The sequence below is a fragment of the Hyperolius riggenbachi genome, chromosome 9 (assembly GCF_040937935.1).
Source record: "Hyperolius riggenbachi isolate aHypRig1 chromosome 9, aHypRig1.pri, whole genome shotgun sequence".
Classification (NCBI taxonomy): Eukaryota; Metazoa; Chordata; class Amphibia; order Anura; family Hyperoliidae; genus Hyperolius; species Hyperolius riggenbachi.
The window spans coordinates 77762201-77786566 of record NC_090654.1 but is presented as its reverse complement, the minus strand read 5'-3'; the positions used below and the strand labels follow the sequence as shown (position 1 = coordinate 77786566).

At 44.5% G+C, this 24366-nt stretch overlaps 1 protein-coding gene across 3 annotated transcripts in view; it reads left to right on the top strand.

The window, feature by feature from the left end:
• Positions 1 to 24018, top strand: part of CHCHD6 (coiled-coil-helix-coiled-coil-helix domain containing 6) — a 418276-nt gene extending 394258 nt beyond the window's left edge. For all 3 annotated transcript variants that reach the window (XM_068251581.1, XM_068251580.1, XM_068251582.1), the window contains one exon: positions 23270 to 24018. In XM_068251581.1, the coding sequence (XP_068107682.1) occupies positions 23270 to 23293 (24 nt within the window). In that variant the 3' untranslated portion in view covers positions 23294 to 24018. The remainder of the gene's footprint in view (positions 1 to 23269) is intronic.
• The last annotated feature ends 348 nt before the right edge of the window (positions 24019 to 24366 follow it).

Here is a 24366-nt window from a genome sequence, read left to right as displayed (position 1 = left end):
ACTGGGTGGTGGGTGGGGATTTTAAGTCTGTGCTGGATACCTCAGAAGATAAAACTGGGCACCCAACCCCAATGTACCTAAAAAAAAAAAAAAAAAAAGGCTGCACAATTAAAGGGTTTTACAGAAGACTTGGGGCTCCAGGATATCTGGAGATGGCTGCAACCATACGATAAGGCCTATACGTTTTACTCACATCCTCATGCTTTATGGACCCGCATAAACCTCTTCTTAGTATCTATCCCAATTTCACAACGGACCATAAGAGTGGACATTACCGATATGATTATATTCGATCACACTCCAGTCATTTTAGACATAGCAGAAATCAAACCAAGTGGATCGGATATATTCTGGCGTTTTCATGCCCAGCTATATGGGGATGAGAGTTTCGCTGACGTGCTTAAGATGTGGTGGTATGAGTATCAAGAAGACAATCAAGCACACAAACAAAATCCTATATTATTTTGGGAAGCTGCAAAGCCGGTCTTGAGGGGTAGAATAATTTCGTATATGTCGGGGAAAAAGAGGGAAGCTCAGGCTAAATATGATTTGGCAGTTAGAGAGGTGAGAGAGGCAAACAAAAAGTATACCGCAGATCCTAGTGTGGCGAACAGGTTAAGCTGGCTAAAGAAGAAACAGGAGACTGACAAGTGGCTAAAATGCAAGGAAAACCTAAACAAATCATACCAAGATCTCAAGTACAGTAGGTACGGAAACAAAATGGGACGCATGCTTTGTAACTTACTTAAAGGGGAGAGGATCAACACAAATATTTTATCTTTGAGATCACCAACAGGCCAAATCCTGACAGACCCTAAGCAAATAAATGAGGTCTTAGCCTCGTTTTATGAAAAGCTCTATTCGTGCAATACAGGTGTGATAAATAGGGAAGTAAGAGACCACATTCTTGACAAAGTTAAACTTCCAGCTCTGGGGGAGGAGGACCTTCAACTACTCAATGCAGCAATAACAAAAGGGGAAGTGACGGAAGTCATTAAATCCCTAGCAAATCATAAAGCACCAGGGCCAGACGGCCTAACGACAGAATTCTTTAAGCTTTTGAAAGAGGAGGTTTCTGATCCTTTGTGTCAGATGTTTAATCACATATTACAAAAAAATGTTATGCCTCAATCAGCCAATAATGCTTACATCAAACTCCTATTGAAAGTGGGAAGAGATCCTCTTCAGTCAGAAGCTTATAGACCAGTCTCATTGATGAATCTAGATATTAAATTATTAAGCAAGATATTGGCTGACAGGTTAGCCACAGTTATGCATAAACTAGTCAGCCCATGCCAAGCGGGTTTTATACGCCAGCGATCAGCCACTATGAACTTAAGAAAAGTCCTCACAATACTGGATTGGACAAAAGCTTATCCCATCTCGTGTCGGGGATCAGCAATGCTGCTTCTTGACGCGGAAAAAGCTTTCGACAATAATAGATGGGATTGGCTGAAAGTAGTACTCCAAAAGATGAATATAACGGGCTCATTCGCTAATTACGTAGAGACGACACATATAATCCCAACAGCTCAAATACATACTCCCGGGTTTCTTTCGCACAGATTCAAACTACAAAAGGGGACTCGTCAAGGGTGCCCCTTATCGCCCTTGCTTTTTAATTTGGTGTTAGAGCCTATACTGAGTGTCTTACAGGAACAAATAAAGGGAATAGAGGTGGGTAATGAAATAGTCACATCAGCAGTTTTTGCAGATGATGTTTTACTATTTTTAGCACAAACACACAGCGACTTACCTAAAGTATTTCAAATAGTGCAAGAACTGGGGACTTAAAGTGGATTTAAAATAAATCAGGACAAGAGCGACTTGCTGTTCCTGACCACCGAACCTAACAAAAGACCAGGGGATTAAAGGGATACTGTAGGGGGGTCGGGGGAAAATGAGTTGAACTTACCCGGGGCTACTAATGGTCCCCCGCAGACATCCTGTGCCCGCGCAGCCACTCACCGATGCTCCGGCACCGCCTCCGGTTCACTTCTGGAATTTCAGACTTTAAAGTCTGAAAACCACTGCGCCTGCGTTGCCGTGTCCTCGATCCCGCTGATGTCACCAGGAGCATACTGCGCAGGTCATCCTGCGTAAGTATGCTCCTGGTGACATCAGGGAAAGCGAGGACGCAGCAATACAGGTGCAGTGGTTTTCAGACTTTAAAGTCTGAAATTCCAGAAGTGAAGCGGAGGCGGTGCCGGAGCATCGGTGAGTGGCTGCGCGGGCACAGGATGTCTGAGGGGGACCTTTAGAAGCCCCAGGTAAGTTTGACTCATTTTCCCCTGACCCCCCCTACAGTATCCCTTTAAGGTTCAGATAAAAACAGGTTAAAAGAGGTTAAGTATTTGGGCATCACAATTAGCAAAGACCGGTATTTGCTATACACTTTGAACTCAAATCTCTGCTGTGGTGAAATCATCCTATTTTCTCCTGAAGAACATTGCAAAAATCAAGCACCTCCTCTCCCCAGATGATCTGCCAACCTTAGTCCATGCCTTCATCACATCCCGACTGGACTACTGTAATGCTCTCTACACTGGCCTTCCAAAAAAGGTCTTGTACCGCCTACAGCTGATACAGAATACTGCTGCCAGACTGCTAACCAACCCCGTCACTGCCACATAACGCCAGTCCTGCACTCCCTTCACTGGCTACCTATAGAATGGAGGGTCCTATTCAAGATCTGCCTACTGACATTTAAATCCCTGAATAATCTGGGCCCTGGATACATGAAAGATATGTTGCAGCTGCGTAGCAATCCCCGCATTCTCAGATCCACAGGTTCTAATAATCTAGTCATACCCAGAGTCCACTTGGAAACTTTTGGTCCCAGAGCCTTCTGTCATGCTGCCCCTACGTTTTGGAATTCCCTACCTCAACAGATCAGGACAGCTCCATCCCTGGCCGTGTTTAAATCCAGACTAAAAACCCACCTGTTCAGTTTGGCATTTGCAGAATTATAACTTTTGTTGTGTGATTACTTTATCCTACTACCAATTACTGAATCTGAGAGAGCCTAAGCGCTTTGAGTCCTATGGGAGAAAAGCGCTATAGAAATGTTATTGTATTGTATTATTGTATTGTATAACTACAACCCTCTGATCAAAGAGATAGAGCAGAAATTGAATAGGTGGGAAAAACTACCAATGAATATTATGGGAAGGGCAGCAGTAATTAAAGCTATGTGTTTTGGTAAATTGTTATACCCCCTGCAAACTATACCATTGCTTGTTAAACATGCAGATATACGAGTATTAGAAAAGGAATTTTCCAAATTTTTATGGGCAGGACGCAAGATAAGGATAGCTCTAAGCAAACTAAAATTACCAAAGCAATGGGAAGGGTTTGGTCTTCCTGATATAAGATTATACAACTTGGCATGCTTGTTCAGACCTATCAGGGATTGGGTATGTGGGACTAGCAGATTTAAAATTTGGGGCTGGAAAAAGCAATTATGGAACCATGGTCACCCCTAGCACTAATGCACACTAAGTGGAAAGATTTGCCTGTAAGAATGAAGAATAGCGGATTGGTAAAAGATACATGGGCTACATGGAAAGAGGTGAGGAAAAAGTTTGGACTGCCATCACATGTATCAAAATACATGCCACTTTGGGGACATCCAGGATTTCCACCAAGCATATCTCATAAAGGGTTCTTAGACTGGGAGACAAAGGGGATAACAAAACTGGGTAATGTCTTGTCCATGTCACAAGGGAGATGGCTAACATTCAAGGAAATTTGCAACTCATATGGATTAAGTAAAAGCCATTTCTTGTATTACGCACAATTGCGATCATATGTAAATTCACTGGTTGTTGTTCAAACTTTGATGACTATCACAGATTTTGATACATTTTTACAACCCCAAAGCACAAAAAATCATTGTCCGAAATACAAGCTCTTTTATTGGGCCGAGAAGTGGAAAAACGGGCCAGACATAAACTAAGTTGGTGGATCAAGGAAACTGGCGTAGAAAACGTGAGTGATCATATTATTGAGGGGAATGAAAAGATTAGAAAATTGATTATAAGCGAAGTGGGGAGGGAATCGCACTTCAAGATGATTCACAAAGCCAAGTATGGTTTTAATATAAAATATAAATCCCCCCCCCCCCCCCCATCCTATTACAAACCAGAGTGCCCTAAGTGCAAGCACCCAAATGCATCTGTTCCATTGCTTATGGGAATGTCCTATCATAGTGCAGTTTTGGGAAAGGATGCAAGATTATGTGAAGCAGGTTTGTAAATATAATTTACCCTATGATGTTCAATTACTACTTTTCAATTACTATGAGCCTACTGAACGAGAGATTTCTACAAACCCTTCTATGTTGGTCCATATGCTTATGCTAATAGCGTCAAGGAAAGCCATATATAACGGGTGGATAGATCCAACTCATCCTTTGGTGCTGGACGTTCAGGAAGAACTACTCCATATGTTTTATTTAGACAAGCCAGAGACTCTCATGCATAAAGATAGGATGACTAACAAACTTTTCAAAGTATGGGAAAAATGTATCCCTTACACGTTTTCTCCTCAGGAAATTTGTGGTATCATGGAACCCTTTAAGTACACGGAGTAATATGCTATCAGGGACTTGGAGGGTAACTTGGGGAAAATGAAAGATTAAAATAAGAGAGTGGTGAATGTGCAACTAGGGTCTAAGGGGGCTTATTGTGAAGTACATTACCTTTATCAAGAGAGATCAGTGTACTTCCTCTAGGACAGTGCTGTCCAACTGGTGGCCCGCGGGCCGCATCCGGCCCACCAGGCCTCCTGTTGCGGCCCGCTCCTCTCCCCGGGATGCAGGCATTGCGTGCGCTATGGGCACCATGCCTGCTCCCTCTTGTGTGGCCTCTCCTGTGTCCCCGCTGCCTCACAGCTCACTAGCTCAGACCTCACAGATCGCGGCGACTGAGGCTAACAGAATGCGCATATTACCCGCACGGAGTACGTCACATGCGGAAGTAAAATCAGTCACTTCCGCATGTGACGTTCTGCCGCGCGGGTGTTATGCGCGCGCTCTGCTTGTTTCAGTCGCCGCGATCTGTGAGGTCTGAGCTAGTGAGCTGTGAGGCAGCGGGGCACAGGAGAGAGGTAACGGGCGAGGCAATGGGGGAAACGCCTGTCACTCTCACTGGGGGGCACCTGTCACTCTCACTGGGGGGCACCTGTCACTCTCACTGGGGGGCACCTGTCACTCTCACTGGGGGGCACCTGTCACTCTCACTGGGGGGCACCTGTCACTCTCACTGGGGGGCACCTGTCACTCTCACTGGGGGGGCACCTGTCACTCTCACTGGGGGAACACCTGTCACTCTCACTGGGGGCACCTGTCACTCTCACTGGGGGGCACCTGTCACTCTCTAACTTGGGGGGCACCTGTCACTCTCTAACTGGGGGGCACCTGTCACTCTCTAACTGGGGGGCACCTGTCACTATCTAACTGGGGGGCACCTGTCACTATCTAACTGGGGGGCACCTGTCACTCTCACTGGGGGGCACCTGTCACTCTCACTGGGGGGCACCTGTCACTCTCACTGGGGGGCACCTGTCACTCTCACTGGGGGGCACCTGTCACTCTCTAACTGGGGGGCACCTGTCACTCTCTAACTGGGGGGCACCTGTCACTCTCTAACTGGGGGGCACCTGTCACTCTCTAACTGGGGGGCACCTGTCACTCTCTAACTGGGGGGCACCTGTCACTCTCTAACTGGGGGGCACCTGTCACTATCTAACTGGGGGGCACCTGTCACTAACTGGGGGGACACCTGTCACTAACTGGGGGGACACCTGTCACTATCTAACTGGGGGGACACCTGTCACTTACTGGGGGGGCACCTGTCACTATCTTCTGCCTATTTATGTGAAATGCTCTCTATTTATGTGCCTCATGACTGCTGAATTTGTCGTGTGGGGGGCCTCATGATTGCTGAATTTGTCTTGTTGGGGGCCTCATGATTTGTTGGGGGCATCACGATTGCTGAATTTGTCTTGTTGGGGGCCTCAAGATTGCTGATTTTGTCTTGTTGGGGGCCTCAAGATTGCTGAATTTGTCTTGTTGGGGGCCTCATGATTGCTGAATTTGTCTTGTTGGGGGTCACATGATTGCGAACTGCGAGACTATGGAAAAGCTGAATCGTCATCATGAAACAATAGCATTAAACCTACTTTTTTAGCTTTTTAAAACGGAAAATAAAACTGGGAGGTTCTAAAAAAACCCACATTTTTCAGGAGTAGGATGGATGAAATTGTTTATCTTCACAGTTTATTTTCAACTTGGATTTTCCATAATGTTCATGTATGAGTTAAAACCTTTGTATGTAGTTTAAATTGCTGTTGCCACTTTGCGATAGATAAGTGACTTTTGGGTTGCAGTTTGGACACTCGGCCTCCAAAAGGTTCACCACCACTGTCCTAATCTAATGTCCCACATTGCTAAATTCATGTAAATTTGTCTCCACCTGTGGCCGCACCCGCATTCTGGTCCATGGCCACACCCATTTTTCGGCGCGGCGCGCGCCGCTCAACGGACCCCTTGTGGTTTTTGGCGCGCTGCGCGCGCCACACATCTTCACCAACATCTTAAATTGCATTTTGTGGAAAGTGCTGCCAATCTAATTGTCCTTTAATTGCATTTTTTCCTGAGGGGGGGGGGGGGGGAGTCATGGAAGCTTGCAAATGCTGCAATGCAGGGAGATTAGGTGAGCGCCTGACTGCGGTACTCTGCTGCTAGCGGCCTGTGCAGCGGCCACCTTGCTCTCTGTGCACGTTTGCATTGTGGCCGGCGGCTATGGATTTGGGCAGCATTGGAGACGGAAAGGAAGAGGAAGCTTCTGCACTGGAGACGAGTGGAGAAATGAATGACACTGATAGAGTGTGAAGGTGAGCTGGCTACCTATACTGAAAAGGGGATGGGAAAAGGAGGGATTAAGGGAGTCATCTGGGTACCTATACTGGAGAGAAAGGGGGGAGGAGTCATCTGACTACATATACTAGAGGGAAGGGGGAGGAGTCATCTGGCTACCTATACTGAAAGGGGGATGGGAAAAGGAGGGATTAAGGGAGTCATCTGGGTACCTATACTGGAGAGAAAGGGGGAAGGAGTCATCTGACTACATATACTAGAGGGAAGGGGGAGGAGTCATCTGGCTACCTATACTGGGGGGGGGTTCATCAGGCTACATATACTAGAGGGAAGGGGGGAGGGGTCATCTCGCTACCTATACTGAAGGGGGGCGGCTGGTGGTGACAGTGGCCTAGGGCGGTAAAGAGTACAAATCCGGCCCTCGTTATGGACCATGCTTTCTAAAGGTTATGAGAGATTGTTATAAGTTTAGTAACAGTACGAATACGTTGTATGGTCTAAAAATGTAAATTACTTTTGTAAGTTGTTCTCCCTTGAGGAGGGTTGTAAACTTTTTCAAAAACCAATAAAATATTAAAAAAAATAGCCTCAACCATTAAAATATACCTCACTTTAAACTTAGAGTGATATAGGATATAGGTTGGTATCGACAACCACCAAGTTTAAAAAGGCACCTTTCTTTGTGGCTCAACTAACCTGGTTTGTTTGATCTTGTGTGCAAAATGCCCCACAAGACTCAATATTCACTATTTTAGTCACTTTTAACCCACAGGTATTGTAATAAAATCATTCTTCAACTACTGTGGAAGCATATATTGTTTTTCTAGCTTACCATAAGGTGGCGCTGGTGCATGCATGTAAAAATGGTGCCAGGTAATTTTAGCACAGGGCGAAGGCTCTGAAATTGCACATAAGGACCCTCGCCACTTAACTGCCCTCACTTAGTTGGTGGTGTGGATAGTGTTTGCCAAGACCAAGTGCATTTTTCTACATGGCGGCATGGCCATGTGCCTGAATCACTGGTCTCAAGGCTGGTTGCACACAAGTTTTACTGTTTCTTTGTCTTCCTCATGTCGGTCTGTAGTCACTATGAACACTATGTAACAGAATTTCCTTGACAGGAAATATGTATACAGACTGCCATAATTTAAATAGATCTTCATTAGATTTGATGTTTAGAACTAAAGCTGGCCACTAATGGTCCAATTTCTAGCGAAAAATCGTTCGAGCGATCAGAAATTCTGATCGGATTGGTTGTAAATCATCTCCATTGGTGGACACAATCGATTATGGACGAGTGAAAAAAATGTCGCCCGAATGAATTTTCGTCGAACGAAATTTGGATATTCTTGGTGGTCGTGATAGATAGGAAGCAAAGATTGGTTAGTTGATGGTGTAGTGAACAATTTTTCGTCCGAGCTTAATATCTTACTCAGTAAAGCCTTGGTTATCCAGAACTCAAGCAACCGCCACTCTCAATTACCCGGAGGACATCGAGGCATGCCTCTCCCTGAGCTATGCAGAGCATGGTGCAGCGGAAAAAGACATACTAGAGCTCCGAGCGCTGTCCTCTTCTCTGCTTCCAGCTGCTGGCTGTGCTGTGGCACCTTCCATATGTCTCCCAAGGTGCCTCTGTAGGGGGAAGTGTCACACTGATGGCCCCAAAATACATCTAATCGGTATCAGGCAATTCCCTCCTGTGCCGGATAATATTATACTGGACTTTACTGTATATTGAAACCGCTGAGAAGTGTAAGACCGTTTTAACTTACCAACAAAGGCCAGGAAGCAGGAGTCTAGGTACAGTAGTCTTATCTGGCACTGATGGGGATTGGCTGATGTCGGATAAGTGTGCTTTCTGGTTGTTTGAGACTCAATGTTAAAAATAGGCTTAGCTAACACCGTACACCCAATATACATACCAGGAACTCCTGGAGTCCGGAGGAGCACCACCCTGCCATAATAACGATGTGCCTCGATCCCTAACCCTGTGCCCCAAGCGGTATACGCCAATAGAGCATTCAGGATGGACTGGCACCACTCCAAATTCAGTAGATATAAGCTCTTTTATTGCATGTGCAGCAAAGCCATAGCAATATCGCACCTGCAATAAACAAGCTTATATCTACTGAATTTGGAGTGGTGCAGGTCCATCTTGGATGTTTTCTGCATAAATGTTAAAATACAGTCATGGAATGTATATTAACCCTGGAGGAGTCATGGAAGCCAATATTTAAGTGTACCAGAGATGTAAAAAAAAGAAAGATATTATACTCACCCGAAGCTTCCTCCAAGTACCAGGGCTGTTTGCGTCTGAACGGTAGACCGCAGGAGGACGGCAAGGGACTCAGCGGTTTTAATGGGGCTGGAGGAAGCCCCGAGTAAGTAACATTTTTTTTTAAGTTTCTGGTTTCCTGTAAACACAGCTGATCCCACAAACAGCCTAAGAATTTGGCCTTCACCACTGTGAGTACTGCGGGTGATTTGTGCTGCTTCCTTGAGACTGCTCAGTTGAGTTCCGGATAACCGTGACTCTACTGTATACAGGTATATAAGTAACCACCATCAGTAAAGGGTGTAAACATTATATGACTATGTTTGCAGTGCTTGTAGGACTAGCAGTGAAAAGGACTGTTAGGTTATGGGGAAGCAGTTGGATTTTATGTGGTAGGCCTTCTTTTTTGGATAGGGCAATACCTTACTACTTTCAGTGGAGTGCTATGCTTGCAGATGTCAAGTACTAAGGCATTTTTACTGGAGCTGGCAACATTGCCAGTGCATTGTCACTCTTCTTTGTGCTTCCATAAGGTACCACAGTCAGCTACAAACAGCTGCCCATGGAGAATAATCATTCCAGTATAAAGGGCAAAATTATCAGGACAGTTAGCATGAAAGAGAGACCCCATGCTGCTTTCCACCAACCACTTTGTTTTATTTTTGGAAAAAATAAATAAAAAAGGAACAAACAGCCGACATTCCGGCCATCTCGCACATCTCTTCATCGTGAAATAATAGCGTGCGTAGTTTTAAAATACAACGGAGTGGTTTAAATTGGAGACAATTGTCTGAGATAAATTGGGGGGTTAATGCTTGTGGTTCGGTCATGTGATGGTGTGATTATCTCAACTGGCATCGCTTTTGTGTTTGTGTGGGTTTTTTTTATCTATTGCTGGCACGGGAACAGGGAGTAATTTGTCCATTATGTGTGTGACATGCTGGCCGGGTGAATTTTCCTCTGCCGTTCTCTGCTGCCCCGCTGGGTTTGGGGGTCAAGGGTGGCAGGATAGTTTGTGAAGACGGAAGGTTCTATAGAATGCCGGCGGCGGGGAACCTCATGTCCCTTTGGTAACGGAGAGCACGGTATATCATTAGTCCCACAATGCCACTTTTCCCTGGGGCAGTTTGGCTTTTGTTATTGTGACAGACTTCAGTTGTACTTATTATGTGTGTTTATGCAGTGTTGGTGCTTTGTGCCGGCCAAACACTCTACTGCTGTTTATTCTATGCTTTGTGTTTTTTTAAGATTGCCATCCGCAACAAATGTAATAAAAGCGTAATAATAAATGAAGGACCTGTTGACCATTGATTGCATCAAACATTAATGTGAGGTATCCATAAGTGACTTGTATGTGAAGTGGGGAATTTGCTAGGAATATGCTTTCAAGGTTCCCATAGCTGGGAGTCGTACCATTTAGAAGTAAGTTGGCCCTGGTGCAGCTATCGATATTAGACAAAATTTCTACCGAAACAAATACGAACCCTCCCTTCCCAGGGAGGATTCTCATTAGTGAACCAATAAGAATCCTACTTAGGGAGGGAGGATTCCTATTGGTCTGCTTCAGTCAAATCAGGAGCCCAATCTCGTTGGTCCATGAAGTGGTGGACCAATGAGAATCCTCCCTGGGGAAAAAAGGATTCCTATTGGTCTTCTTCAATCAAATGGGATGCCACATTTCCGTGGTCCACTGAGTGGTGGACCAATAAGAATCCTTCCTGGGGAAGAAGGATTCCTCTTGGTCTGTTTCAATGAAATGGGAAGCCCCACCTTGTTGATCCACTAAGTGGTGGACCAATGAGAATCCTCCCTGGGGAAGAAGGATTCCTTTTGGTCTGTTCAATCAAATGGGAAGCCTCATCTCGTTGGTTCACTAAGTGGTGAACCAATGGGAATCCTCGCTGTGGAGGGAGGAATCCTATTGGTCTGCCTCAATAAAATTGGGAGCCCCAGCCATATGCTTCTGTATATTGTGGTGGAACTGCTGTGCTTTTTGCCTGACGGTAGCAGAAGCAGTGACCCAAGCAGTGGCGGATAAACACAACTGATTCACAACAGTGCTAATTACACCACCTGTGAAGCATCCATAATAGTGTAGACTCAGCCTTTGGCAGCAGTGAGCACTGAGAGGAGATTCTCAGCTTTCCTTACTCTATCCAAAAGGTGAAAAACATGATGATGCATTTTAGCCACATTCTGATACATTTGAACATGCATCTTGCATTGATAATAGTGGTTGAGATGCTTTAGGGGATTGAACTAAGGAAGTGTCTGTATAGCTCAGTACTGTGAATGGGCCCTTAGGGAGGATCCTCATTATTTCTTGTGAGCTTGTATAAAATCAGATTATTCATCAGAAAGCGAGAAAGTCCGTAGTGCTCAGACCCTGCACGACATTCGTTACCAGCAGACAGTGGTTAGTCGATGGCTGATGAGTTTGTTATGATACATGTTTCTGTTATTTGTTCACAGAGGTGTGTAAATAGCCCAATATTACAATAATCACTCGTCCTGCTGCCTGAGGCAGAATACATTAGGGAGCGGATTTGCTAAGTTTATCCACGGCTGGAGTTCACTGATGTAAATGACCCTACGAATCTAGTTCCCACTGCAGGTTTTTACATGTGACTTTATTCGCAAAGCCAGCAATTTAGCAACCTATGATTATTCTGATATGACCCATGAGTGGGCTGCAATTCTTCGCACCTGAGGGTAGGAACCCACTAAGGTGTTTTTTGGCAGCCTTTTGGGATCGCTGGCGATTCCCAAAAATGCTTTGCCAATGAAAGTGAGTTGGGGGGGGGGGGGGCGCATTAGTGCAATTGCGATTAGGGGTAATCACAATTGCAGGACGTGTAGTGTTTTGAGCACAAACGCAAACGTTTACTCTCAATGCAAAGTATATAAGCGCTGCATAAATCACTTTTTAAAGCGATTAATTTGGGGGGCCGAGCGATAGTGCTTTGAAAAAACTTTATTGTACTTAATAGGTCGCTGTATTTTCTTTCCATTCGTAGCACCGTCTCCTAAAGGAAGAGGTCACAGGCACTTCTGATTGGTTATAGAAAAGCACCTATGACCCCTCCCTTTAGGGGGCGGAGCTATGGATGGAAGCTGGTCATCCGACACCCGGCAAGTATAATAAAGTTTATTTAAAGAAAAATAACCTTGCTAATTGCAAATCGCAAGCACTGTACAGGTTACTGTACAACACTTCCAGGTGTTCGGGTAATCGCAATCACAAACACCCTAGGAAACGCTGCACACAGAGCTGCGGCGATTTTAAAAGCCATGCAGCTATTCCTAGTGGGTTCCAGGCCTCACAAAACATACTGTAATTTTTAGTTAATCAAGGCCAGACTTAAGCCCGGTACATACTTTTGAAGGGCACCCAAGGTGACGTGACATGATGATAGACATGGGTATGTACATTGCCTAGCACACAAATAACTATGCTTTGTTCCTTTTTTTTTCTCTCAGCTTGAAAGAGTTAAATATCAGGCATGTAAGTGGCTGACTCAGTCCGGACTCAGACAGGAGGTGACTACAATGTGACCCTCTGATAAGAAATTTTAAGTAAAAAACACTTTCCTGGCAGAAAATGGCTTCTCGGGAAAGAGATAAATAGGTGTTGTGTTGAGCAAAAACAATAAAACAGTTAAAACTTAAAAAGTAGATTTAAACATAAAATATAACTGTGGAATATCTTAAAGAGACTCTGTAACATTAAAAAGATCCCCTGGGGGGTACTCACCTCGGGTGGGGGAAGCCTCCGGATCCTAATGAGGCTTCCCACGCCGTCCTCTGTCCCACGGGGGTCTCGCCGCAGCCCTCTGAACAGCCGGCGACTGTGCCGACTGTCAGTTCAATATTTACCTTTGCTGGCTCCAGCGGGGGCGCTGTGGCGGCTTTCCGTTCCGAACTACACGGAAATACCCGATCTCATTCGGGTCCGCTCTACTGCGCAGGCGCAGGAAACTTGCGCCTGCGCAGTAGAGCAGACCTGACGGCGATCGGGTATTTCCGTGTAGTTCGGAGCCGACAGCCGTCAGAGCACCTGCGCAGGAGCCAGGAAGGTAAATATTGACGTCACCGCTGCACGGACTCCACGGAGGGCTGCAGTGAGACCCCTGACGAATGGAGGACGGCGTGGGAAGCCTCATTAGGATCCGGAGGCTTCCCCCACCCGAGGTGAGTACCCCCCAGGGGATCTTTTCATGTTACAGATCCTCTTTAAAAAGTCATATTTAGGAGAAGGAAGATGGATACAATCGTTTTTCATTAGTTTATTTTCGCCTCGGAAATCCTTTAATTATAATGGCCAATTGCTGACCAATTTTACCACCATAAGGGTTTACCTACACAATCTGCTCATAGTATTCAATCTCTGCTGACCCTCATACTACATGAAGATGGTAAAATTGGTAAGTGATTGGCCAATCATAATTGAAAGTGTGTACCAGGCTTAACTCTCCTGTATAATTGGCATATTCTGAAAAAAGTTAATGATTCTTAAAGCACACCTTAACAGAGAGGGATATGGAGGCTGCCATATTTATTTCCTTTTAAATAAAGCAGATTGCCTGGCTGCCTTGCTGATCATCTGCCACTAATATGTTTAGCCATAGACCTTGAACAAACATGTTGGTCAGGTGTTTCTGACTAACAGCTGACTGGATTAGCCGCATATTTGTTTCAGGTGTGTGTTTGAGACTCTTCTGCAGCCAGAGATCAGCAGGACAGCCAGTCAAGTCAGAAACACGGGCAGCTTCTGAGAGCTTACTCTAACGCACAGAGTTACACACAGAGTTAACAGATGCACTGTGAGGGAATTCCCACCACCCTTGTTGTTCACTCTCCTGTCAGAATTGAGCAGACTTCAGAGTGAAAGGAATTTGTTACAGTAAACAAAAGAGATAAGCAAATGAAATGTATACATCATTCATTAACAGCACTTCAGGAACTCTCTCAAACCCAGGTTAATCGATAGTGTTCCTTTAAGTTCAGGTGCACTTTAAATTGCACTACTTCCTTGAGGCAGCTGTGCGCTACGTTATATCAACGCTGTTGGATTTGTTTCAGCGGATGTGGGTGACTTAGGGCTCATTTACACTTTGGGTTAGCAGCGGCCATAAGTTATACCTCAGCACGTGGTCTCCTGTGGCACTGTCCCTTATTAAACTGAACCAATTAATTGCATTCAATAGGGGTGTGCGCAGATAAGGACAGACATGTGTGCTGCAGTGAGGTCTTGGAACATATTGCACAACAACACGCTAGTGGTAACAATGGGCATTGTTTCCTATGGAGTGGCTGACACTATGGCCTCGATTCATCAACACTTAGCAAATTTGTTAACAACAGTTTGGTAAAATACCGAATTTCTTAACTTCATTTCAGGATTCATCAAAGTTATCTACAGCTGTTAGCGAACATTCGGTAACGATTCGGTAACGATACGCTAAAACGGAATAAAGTGCAATTCATGAAAAAGAAAGTGGGCGTGGTTTAGCGTTACATTTAGGATTATTTATCTCCTTCACTGCTCTGTCGTTATTCCTGTCAGATCATTGCTGACAGAGAAGATGGAGCCATTTGAAGTGGTTATGTATCAGCTGAGAGTGATTCAAAGGTGCAGAAGGGCAAGAATAAGGTCTGCAACCATATAAATTTGTAAGAGAATAGATTTATTTGCTATAACACGACATCTGCATTTCTCTTGAATCATCTTGTAAAAGAACACAGGCAGTGTCAGGGTTAACTAATTTGCTAGCTGCACTATAATTTTTTTAGAAAAGGCTCCTATCAAATTGTGGGATTGTCCCAACCACTTCCAGAATCGTGGTCTAGGTGTAAAGCCCTATTCAGAATGTTGCTACGTAGTGCTCAAAGGACTGCCTTTTACCCACAATTCCATGGGAATCTTATGGCCTTGTGTTAAATTACCGCTGTAAAATGGAAATATCGACACGTTACCGAATGGTTACCGAATTGTTATCGAATTCACACCGAATGAGGAAAAACCTTGATGAATACAGCTAGAAATCGCTAAACTTCGAATTCGGTAATTTAACAAACTGGAAAAAGTTATCTCAAAGAGAATGATGAATCGAGGCCTAAGTGCACTGCAGACAGTGGGATTTATGCAGTGTGTTACGCTGACCACTGTGACAATCAAAATTATATATGAAAGTAGGGGTTTATTTGACTACAATTGGAAAGAGCAGAGCCTGTTTCTTTATTACAAAACACCACACACTACCAGTATATGTCGTTCAACTGCCAGTAATTTATTCAGTTATAGAAAAAAAGTCAAGCATAGGTTGCATAAATATAATATGATGGCAAAACCATTGCATTTACCAATAGCTGCATATATCTCTTCTGTGCAGCAAGAACTATTCAGTTCAAAAAGGAACAATTGTTCCCAAGTGGCATGGATCGCCCAACCGTCAACAGGAGACAACATAATCCCCATAAACGATCACCATCGTGACAACCACCAGGCGGAAGTGGCAGGGCAGGACCATTAACACTATGGCCGCAACCGCAGCCCTGCACTCTACCCTGATCCTCCGCCGCGTGGTGGGGCCACAGTGGTAACCGAACAAACCAGCTGACAATAGTCAGCACCACTCCCCTCCCTATGCTCCCCCGCAGATCAGCACACACACACCAACAGATACTCCTGGGGTCTTCTGTTTCTTTATTGCTAAGGAGATTTACCCCCTTAAAGTGATAGGGATATGGAGGATGACATTTGTTCCCTTTTAAATGATGAACATTGCCTGGCTGTCCTGCTAATCCTCTGCCTCTAATACTTTAAGCCATAGACCCCAAACAAGCATGCAGATCAGATGTCTATGGCCTCGTTCACATCATTTAGCGCAGATGGATGTGCGGTCGGAACGCAATGCGTCCGCTCGCACGCCATCTGCGCTGCAGATCCCATTCATCACAATCAATGGGATCTGCGCTGCGATTCCCAAAAATGCATGCAGCACGCGATAGCGCAATTGCGCTGCCACGCAGAGCATATGATGGGAACGGTAGAAGGGCTGTCTATGCCCTTCTACCATTCTTGCGTGTCGCACACGATACGCGCTGCCAAAATGTGCACGGCAGCGCGTATAGTCTGAACGAGGCCTATGACAAATATGACAAGATTAGCTGCATGCTTGTTTTAGGAGTGTGATTTAGACCCTACTGACCAGAAAGAGCAGCAGGACCACCAGGCAACTGCTTAAAAGGAAATAAATATGGCAGCTTCCATATGTCTCACATCTCGGGTTCCTTTTAAGCTCAGTACACGCCTTCAAACTTGAATGCCCAAAATGATTTTCTTTAATTGTTATGGACAGGCCCGGATTTACCTTACAGGAGCCTATAGGCACAGATGTCCTGGCACCCTAGACTTCACCCTCCATGAATCTACAAACCCTCGCCCGAACCTCACCACAAGTGTGCTGGCTGTCCCAGCTGTCACTTTTCCCTTACTTCACTTGCTTGTCATAGGTAGCTACAGGTACCCCCAGTATTAGGTAGCTAGAAGAATCTTAGTATTAAATAGCTGGTGGTGCCCCCGACTGAAGGGAGATCTCATCAGTGGAATGCCAAGAGCAGGGTAAGTAACCTCTTATACACTCATCAGGACACTGCTTAGGGAAGGAGGGAGGCACTAGAGGAGGAGAGTGAGACGCCTTTCCATCATCAGGCGCCTGTAGGCACGTGCCTACGATGCCTTATGGTAAATTCGGCCCTGGTTATGGATGACCGTTCCCTGAACAAACAAACTGCTTAGCCCTCCGTCAAGTCACACATTCTGCCCTAAGGAGAGGGAAGGACCAGGAGAAATAAGGTGAGGCAGGAATATGCAATTGCATTTTGTCGTGGCTTTAAAATGTGTCCAATTGGCAGCAACCTGTCTGCGGATGTCAGTGGACACCTCAACTCTAAAGATGATCAGTGGGATGCAAATCATTCCATCTTTGCCCGTTGTACAAATCAAATACACTTCCTTTTACATTTGATTGGGCCAATTCCATGCTCCATTAAAACAGAAATGATTGGCGTCTCATTAATTATCTGCTGCCCTGTAGAGGTATAGGAGACCATAATGAACAATCATGTCAGATGACCAAAGTTGCAAGTGAATATAAGCCCTTTGGGCCCTTTTCCACTACTTCCGTTTTGATCCAAAAATGGGATTGCTTGCGTTTTACTAATTGCTACAGTACCGCCATTAACATGTAAAAGGCGGTGCTGCTTTTCTGCTAGTGCTATTTGATATATGCCCACTATGCCATTTTCCTCACGATTCACAAATGTTAAATATTTTCACGTTGTGTGTTTTGTTGTCCTCCCATTGAGAGTCACAAGTGCAAATTTAGCTGTGCAACCTGTGGATTGCGGCTAAATCGCAGTAGTGGAAATAGCGGGAAACGGCATTGCATCGCGTTTTCTAGTGGAAAAGGTCCCTTAGGGTCCTTTTACACTATATTAGTAACTCTGCTATAAGTGAAAGGACTGATTTTCAAAGTAATGTCCATGTTTCCCAATGGCTTAGTTCACACTATACGCAACGCATTTTTACTGAAATCTTTTTCACAATGCACCGCTATGGAAAGTTAAAATGAAAATTGCGCTGAAAAACGCTAAGCACATTCACAAATGCAGTGCAAGGCTATTGCGTTTTTTAATCAACATTCTACTTGCGATTTTTGTGCATTTGTGATGTGATTGGAATTTTGCTGCGGCTATCTTTTCCTGGTTTCCTGATTGTTTACCTAAAAACACAATGAAAATCGCATGCATTGCATTTTAATTGCGCTTCACAAACACAGGCGATCAAAAAGCACCTGCAGGCATTGCGATTTTCTAAAATTGCATCGCACCACTGTCCACAGTGCCTCTCAATCTGCTTTATTTTCATGAAGGCTTTGCAAATGAAAATCGCATGCAATTCTAAAATTGCAACGCATAGGCTTACTACTGCACCTCCTTTGGCCTGGCATCTACCTCCGTTTAGATGTAAACCTGCCCCTTCCAAAGTCCTGGTCCTCGCAGGCGCAGTATGTCCGCGGGAGTACATGCGCACTCTAGCAGGAAGATGTCACCGCTGTGTGGGCAGAAGGTGCCCAAGCTGACATACTAAGCTTGCACACATAGGGCTCGATTCACAAAGCGGTAATAACCCAGTTAAAGACTTTAGGCGTAATAACCATTTTATCATGCCTAAACTCAGTTTAGGCATGATAAGTTTAGGCATGATAAGTTTAGGCATGATAAGTTTAGATAAGTTTAGATCGCGGGCAAAGTCCCACACGCAAAGCAGCGCCATTAAACTCTATGCAAAGTGCACCAGACTTTGCTAGCGCAAAACTTTTGATCAGCTGTGCACTGCGGTGCTAGCGCAGTTGGTGCTTAAACTTATCACGCCTAAAAACTTATCATGCCTAAACTTATCACACCTAAACTTATCACACCTAAACTTATCATGCCTAAACTGAGTTTAGGCGTGATAAAGGGCTTTTCACTAGCGTGCTAACTGTTAGCACCGCTTTGTGAATCAGGCCCTTAGTGTGTCTGGGTCAGAGGGACGGCTAAGTCTTCCAGCTGGGGTGGGCGCGTACTCCCGCGGACATACTGCGCTTGCACCGTCCCCGCTGACCAAGACTTTGGAAGGGGAAGCTTTACATCTAAACGGAGGCAGATGCCAGGCCACGGGAGGTGCAACACACATTCACGCACACACACATACACACACACACACACACACACACACTTCAATTACAGAATTGATTTAGGACTAAGGTATCCTTCAAACGTGGTGTCACAGTTTTCACCGACGCACAGGCAGCAGTAAATAAAATTGATTTGATTGGAGTTCTATTTTCCATGTAATTCAGCTTTAATGAAGCGAGCTCAGACAATTTAGTGAATAACAAGCAGCTGTGTGGACAGTCATGTGAAAGTGTCGGTGATCTGACTGGTAGTCCTGGCAAACTGCTGTATCTTTCTCTATCATATTTTCTGGGTACCGCACGATGGCATGTTTTTCAGACAGCTAAATCTGTCAGCTATGCTAATTAAATGGACCAATCAAGATCTATAAATGACCTGTTTTGAAAAATGGCCTTCCTTCTGTAATTAGTCTTGTAATAGGAAAACTATAATGATTTTAAAGTTTATAATTTGGAAACTGATGGTTAATGCTCAGACTGAAGAAAAATGGCTCCAAACTAAAGTTGAACTGCTGTAAAGCTAATGCTAAAGTTAAAGGTCCAGGTAAACTTGCCTTAGGGTCCTGTTTCCACTCTGCACAGCCGGCAAATCGGGCGCATTTGGCTCCTGGCCAAATCGGGCGCCGCCATTGACCTTTTTTGAAAATATCAGCAAGCTAGTGCCAAAGGGATAATTCAGGCGCCAGGCAGCGCCCGGTATTGTTTTTGCAGGGGGGGTTCATTGTTTGCGGCAGAGTTCTGGTGCCCGGCAACGCATGAGTCTGTCCATTATAATTATTGTGTGGAGGGCAGAGCGGTTAGGCATTTGGAATTGTGTTTGTAGCGGTTTGGGGGGTTAGGGTTAGGCATCAGGAAGGGCGTTTGGGGAGGGCAGTTAGGGTAAGGTGTTGGAGAAAAGGGTTCTGTGTGAGAGTAGAGTTAGGTTTAGCTGTAGTACAATATTGGTAACATTTACCAATATTTTACTATTGAAAATTAACACTTTAAATAGTAGAATATTGGTAAATGTACTGATATTCTCCAATCCACAGTTTCCTTGACACCCGTATTTCACGTACTCATGCATAGCATGTGTCTTGAGTGACACACAATGTTGGCACAGCAGTAATGCCAGACACATCTGAAACCCTCTTAGCCGTGCCATGTTCTGCTATAGGGATTCGCATGTGTTCTCTGTTTGCATGTTAGAGAAAAAAATTGATAGTATGCAGCAAACTGCAGTAAAGGACACCTGAAATGAGAGGGATATGAAGGGTGTCATATTTGTATCATTTTAACCATCCTTGCTGCCTGGACGTAATTGTCACATCCAGGTGGCTGCTGCCTTGCTGCGTTCCCGCATGCCCATGCCGCCTGTCCGATAGCCCAGAGATCAATGAATAGAAACATTGTTCCCTTTCATTGATCTAAGTCCCCGGCAGAAAAACCGACTGCTTCTTATCAGAGGTTGCGGTCTTTCTGACATAAAAAAAGTTTCCCGTCCTCTATATGCTTCCTGGAAGTGAGCACTTCGCTTCCAGGGCTAAAGAAAAAATAAAAAAAATCTCACTGTGGCCATCTTGTGGCCAAATAGTAAAACTATATCTACATACATTTTTAAATAAAATAAACCACATTATTACATTTAAAATTAACTGTTTACCTCCCACACCAAAAAATTACCCAAATAACATTTTTAATAACAAAAAAAATTGCAATTAAAAAACAAACAAACATAAATCATTACCTAAGGGTCTGAACTTTTTTAATATGCATGTGAAGAGGGGTATATTGCAAACTATTTTTAAATTGATGATGATGATGTTATCCATTCAGTCCTTTTCGACTCTTGGCGATACTATGGGTTAGCTCTCTCCATGCTGTCCGATCTTGTACCATTTCTGCCAATTGCCTTAAAGGGAAGGTTCAGGGAGGGTGGGGAAAAAATAAAAATCAATTTCCACTTACCTGGGGCTTCCTCCAGCCCGTGGCAGGCAGGAGGTGCCCTCGCCGCCGCTCCGCAGGCTCCCGGTGGTCTCCGGTGGCCGACCTGGCCAGGCCGGCTGCCAGGTCGGGCTCTTCTGCGCTCCAAGTCCTTGTACTTCTGCGTCCCACGCCGGCGCTCTGACGTCATTGGACGTCCGCCGGGCTGTACTGCGGAGACCACCGGGAGCCTGCGGTGCGGCGACGAGGGCACCTCCTGCCTGCCACGGGCTGGAGGAAGCCCCAGGTAAGTGGAAATTGATTTTTATTTTTTCCCCACCCTCCCTGAACCTTCCCTTTAAGCTCAATCCTGTGTCAGCTTTGATGGCGTCAAGCCAAGGCATTCTCTGGTGGCCTTGTCTCCTTTTGCCACTGATCAGTCCTAGCATTAAGTCTTTCTCTAAGGAATTTGATCGCATCATGTGGCCAAAATATGGGAGTCTGAGTCTGGTGATCTTGCCTTCCAGTGACATGTCTGGTCTTATACGTTCCAATACTTCTTTGTTCGTCATTCTTACTGTCCATGGAATGTGAAGCAACCGTCGCCAGCACCACAACTCAAAGGAGTCGATTTTTTTTCTATCTGCTTTTCTTAGTGTCCAACTTTCGCAGCCATACATGGTTATGGGGAAAACAATGGCATGAACCAGTCTACATTTAGTCGTAATGCTAATGTCTCTACTTTTCCATACTTCGTTCATGCTTGCCATTGCGTTTCTGCCGAGGGTTATCCGACGTTTTATTTCATGACAACAATCACCATTTTGATCGATCTGAGAGCCGAGGAAGGTGAATTCCTGCACACCCTCAATCTTTTACTTGTCAACGGCTATCTTGATATTGCCGTCATCTACTGTTGTCATGATCTTGGTCTTTTTGATATTCAGGTGGAGGCCGAACTTTGCACTTTCATCTTTGATTCAATTAATCAGATGCTGCAGACCATCCGCCGTTTCTGAGAGAAGAGTTGTGTCATCAGCATACTAAAGGTTACTGATGTTCCATCCACCAATTTTCACGCCAATTTCTTTTTCCTCAAGATCCAATTTTCTCCTGATCACTTTGGCGTAAAGATTAAACAGGAAGGGGGATAGGATACAACCTTGCCTCACACCTTTACCAATTTTTAATCAATCCGTGTCTCCATAGGGTGTTCGCACTGTGGCTTCTTGCCCATCATATAGTGATCTTATCAGCTTAACCAGATGAGTTGGCACGCCCAGTTCACCTAAGACTTTCCACAGCTTATCGTGTTCGAAACAAAGGCTTTTTTATAGCCGATAAAGCACATATAGACATTCTTCTGATATTCGTGGGATTTCTCCAAGATCTATCGAAGATTCGCCATATGATCGTGAGTGCCACGACCTCTTCTAAAACCTGCCTAATCATCAGGTAACTCTGTCAATGACTGGATTGAGGTGTTGATGTATGATCTTAAGAAGCACTTTGCTCATGTGAGGAATGAGGGCAATTTTTAAATTATAAGCTTGTAAATCGTGATAGACGCAAAACTGAAAAAATGTACCTTGATTTCCAGATAAAATATTAATGCCATACATTGTGATAGGGACATAATTTAAATGGTGTAATAACCGGGACAAATGGGCAAATAAAATACATGTGTTTTAATTATGGTAGCATGTATTATTTTAAAGCTATAATGGCCGAAAACTGAGAAATACATTTTCAATTTTTTTCTTAATATTCCTGTTAAAATGCATGTAGAAAAAAATAATTCTTAGCAAAATGTACTACCTAAAGAAAGCCTAATTGGTGGCGGAAATAACAAGATATAGATCAATTCATTGTGATAATTAGTGATAAAGTTATTGGCGAATGAATTGGAGGTGAAAATTGCTCTGATGCATAAGGTGAAAAATACCTGTGGGCTGAAATGCTTAAACAGTACACATTGCCTGGCTCTCCTGCTGATCCTCTGCCTCCAATACTTCTAGCTATAGACCCTAAAGAAGAAAGCAGATGAGATATTTCTGACTGAGGTTTGACTGGATTAGCTGCATGCTTGGTTCAGGTGTGTTATTCAGACACTGCTGATAGGAAAGATCAGCAAGATTATTTCTATCCTTTCTGTAGCTCCCTACGGCCTCCATGCATGACTCCTGGCGTGTCACATGACCCGTGCAAGCCGCTAGGAGCTACAGGAAGGTTAGAAGACGGCACTGGAGGCTGGGTACCGTAAGTATTTTAATCCCTGCAAAACCCCCAAAACTCAGTCTCCATTATTCCCTCTGGTATATTGGATAACGGGGACTTTGCTGTATCTACTCGGTACTATGAAGACATTTGTGTATGAAGTTGGGGTTTTGAAATGACACAGAAAATGTCTACAGTAAAGTACAATGGGTTCATATCTCTGATTCTTGTGTCAACTTTTGTGTTTTTCAGAATCTTCTTTTCAGTCACGGCTAACTCATCCAGCTAGAGAAGAAAAGGAACGGCCGCTTCAAATGACAGCTTGTTATTTGGAACGAAGAGTTAACATTTGATAACCAAACAGGAAATTAATTTTTAATGTAATATGATTCCTGGCACAGCATGCTCTGATGTTGGCCAGCCAACTTGTCACTGATACCAAAATTGCGCAGATCGTTTTTATTTTCTAGGGAAGCACCAGTCATACCTTGTCTAGTTCAAGTGATAACTGCTACAGACTGACATCACATCCATTCCCCATTCTCTGGAGATCAGAAACGAACCTTCCAACAAGAGGACACCACATTGTGGCCAAACTGAGACAAGATTGCAGAGCCTTGGCAGTATGAATTTAAAGAAGATTTGCAAATTGCCACCTTGTCTTCATCCTTAGTCAGTGATGTTTGGAAGATTGTCTAGTCTTTGTACGATCTTCCCAACATCTATGAAATGTGAGGATCAACAGTTTGGATATATTGTCAGGTAGGCCCATATACTATGTAGAAATCATAAGATTAGACAAACATAAGATTATCAGATTTTATAGTATATTGTTAGAATTAGTTTGAAACACATGACTGCTGCTAGTAGGCCATGAGTTATATTGTGAAATGGTCAATAAGATGAAAATAATTCCATCTTGGATAACAATTGTGTACAGCTTGCAACTAAGCCAATCAAATACACTTCCTGCCATTTTTTAAAGGACTTATGAGCCCAAGTAAAAAAAAAGGTCTGTACCTGCATGAATTTTGAAGGCACGGAGGACGCCATCCGCGCTCTCTGTGCAGTTCCGCTGGGTCCCCACGGCCACCCCCCCACCCTGATCCATGCTACAGGAGATAGCATGTAGCGTGGATCGGGGAGGGAGGCCCTAGAGCTGCGCAGTACCACTCGCGTCTGTGCGCACTGCGTAGCCGCGGCCTCCGGTGGCCATTTTTGAGGAGGCAGGGGGGAGAATAAGCAGTGGGGAACCGGCGGAAGTACACGGAGGGAGCGGATGGCGTCCTCCGTGCCTTCAAAATTCATGCAGGTACAGACCTTTTTTTTTTTATTTGGGCTCGTAAGTA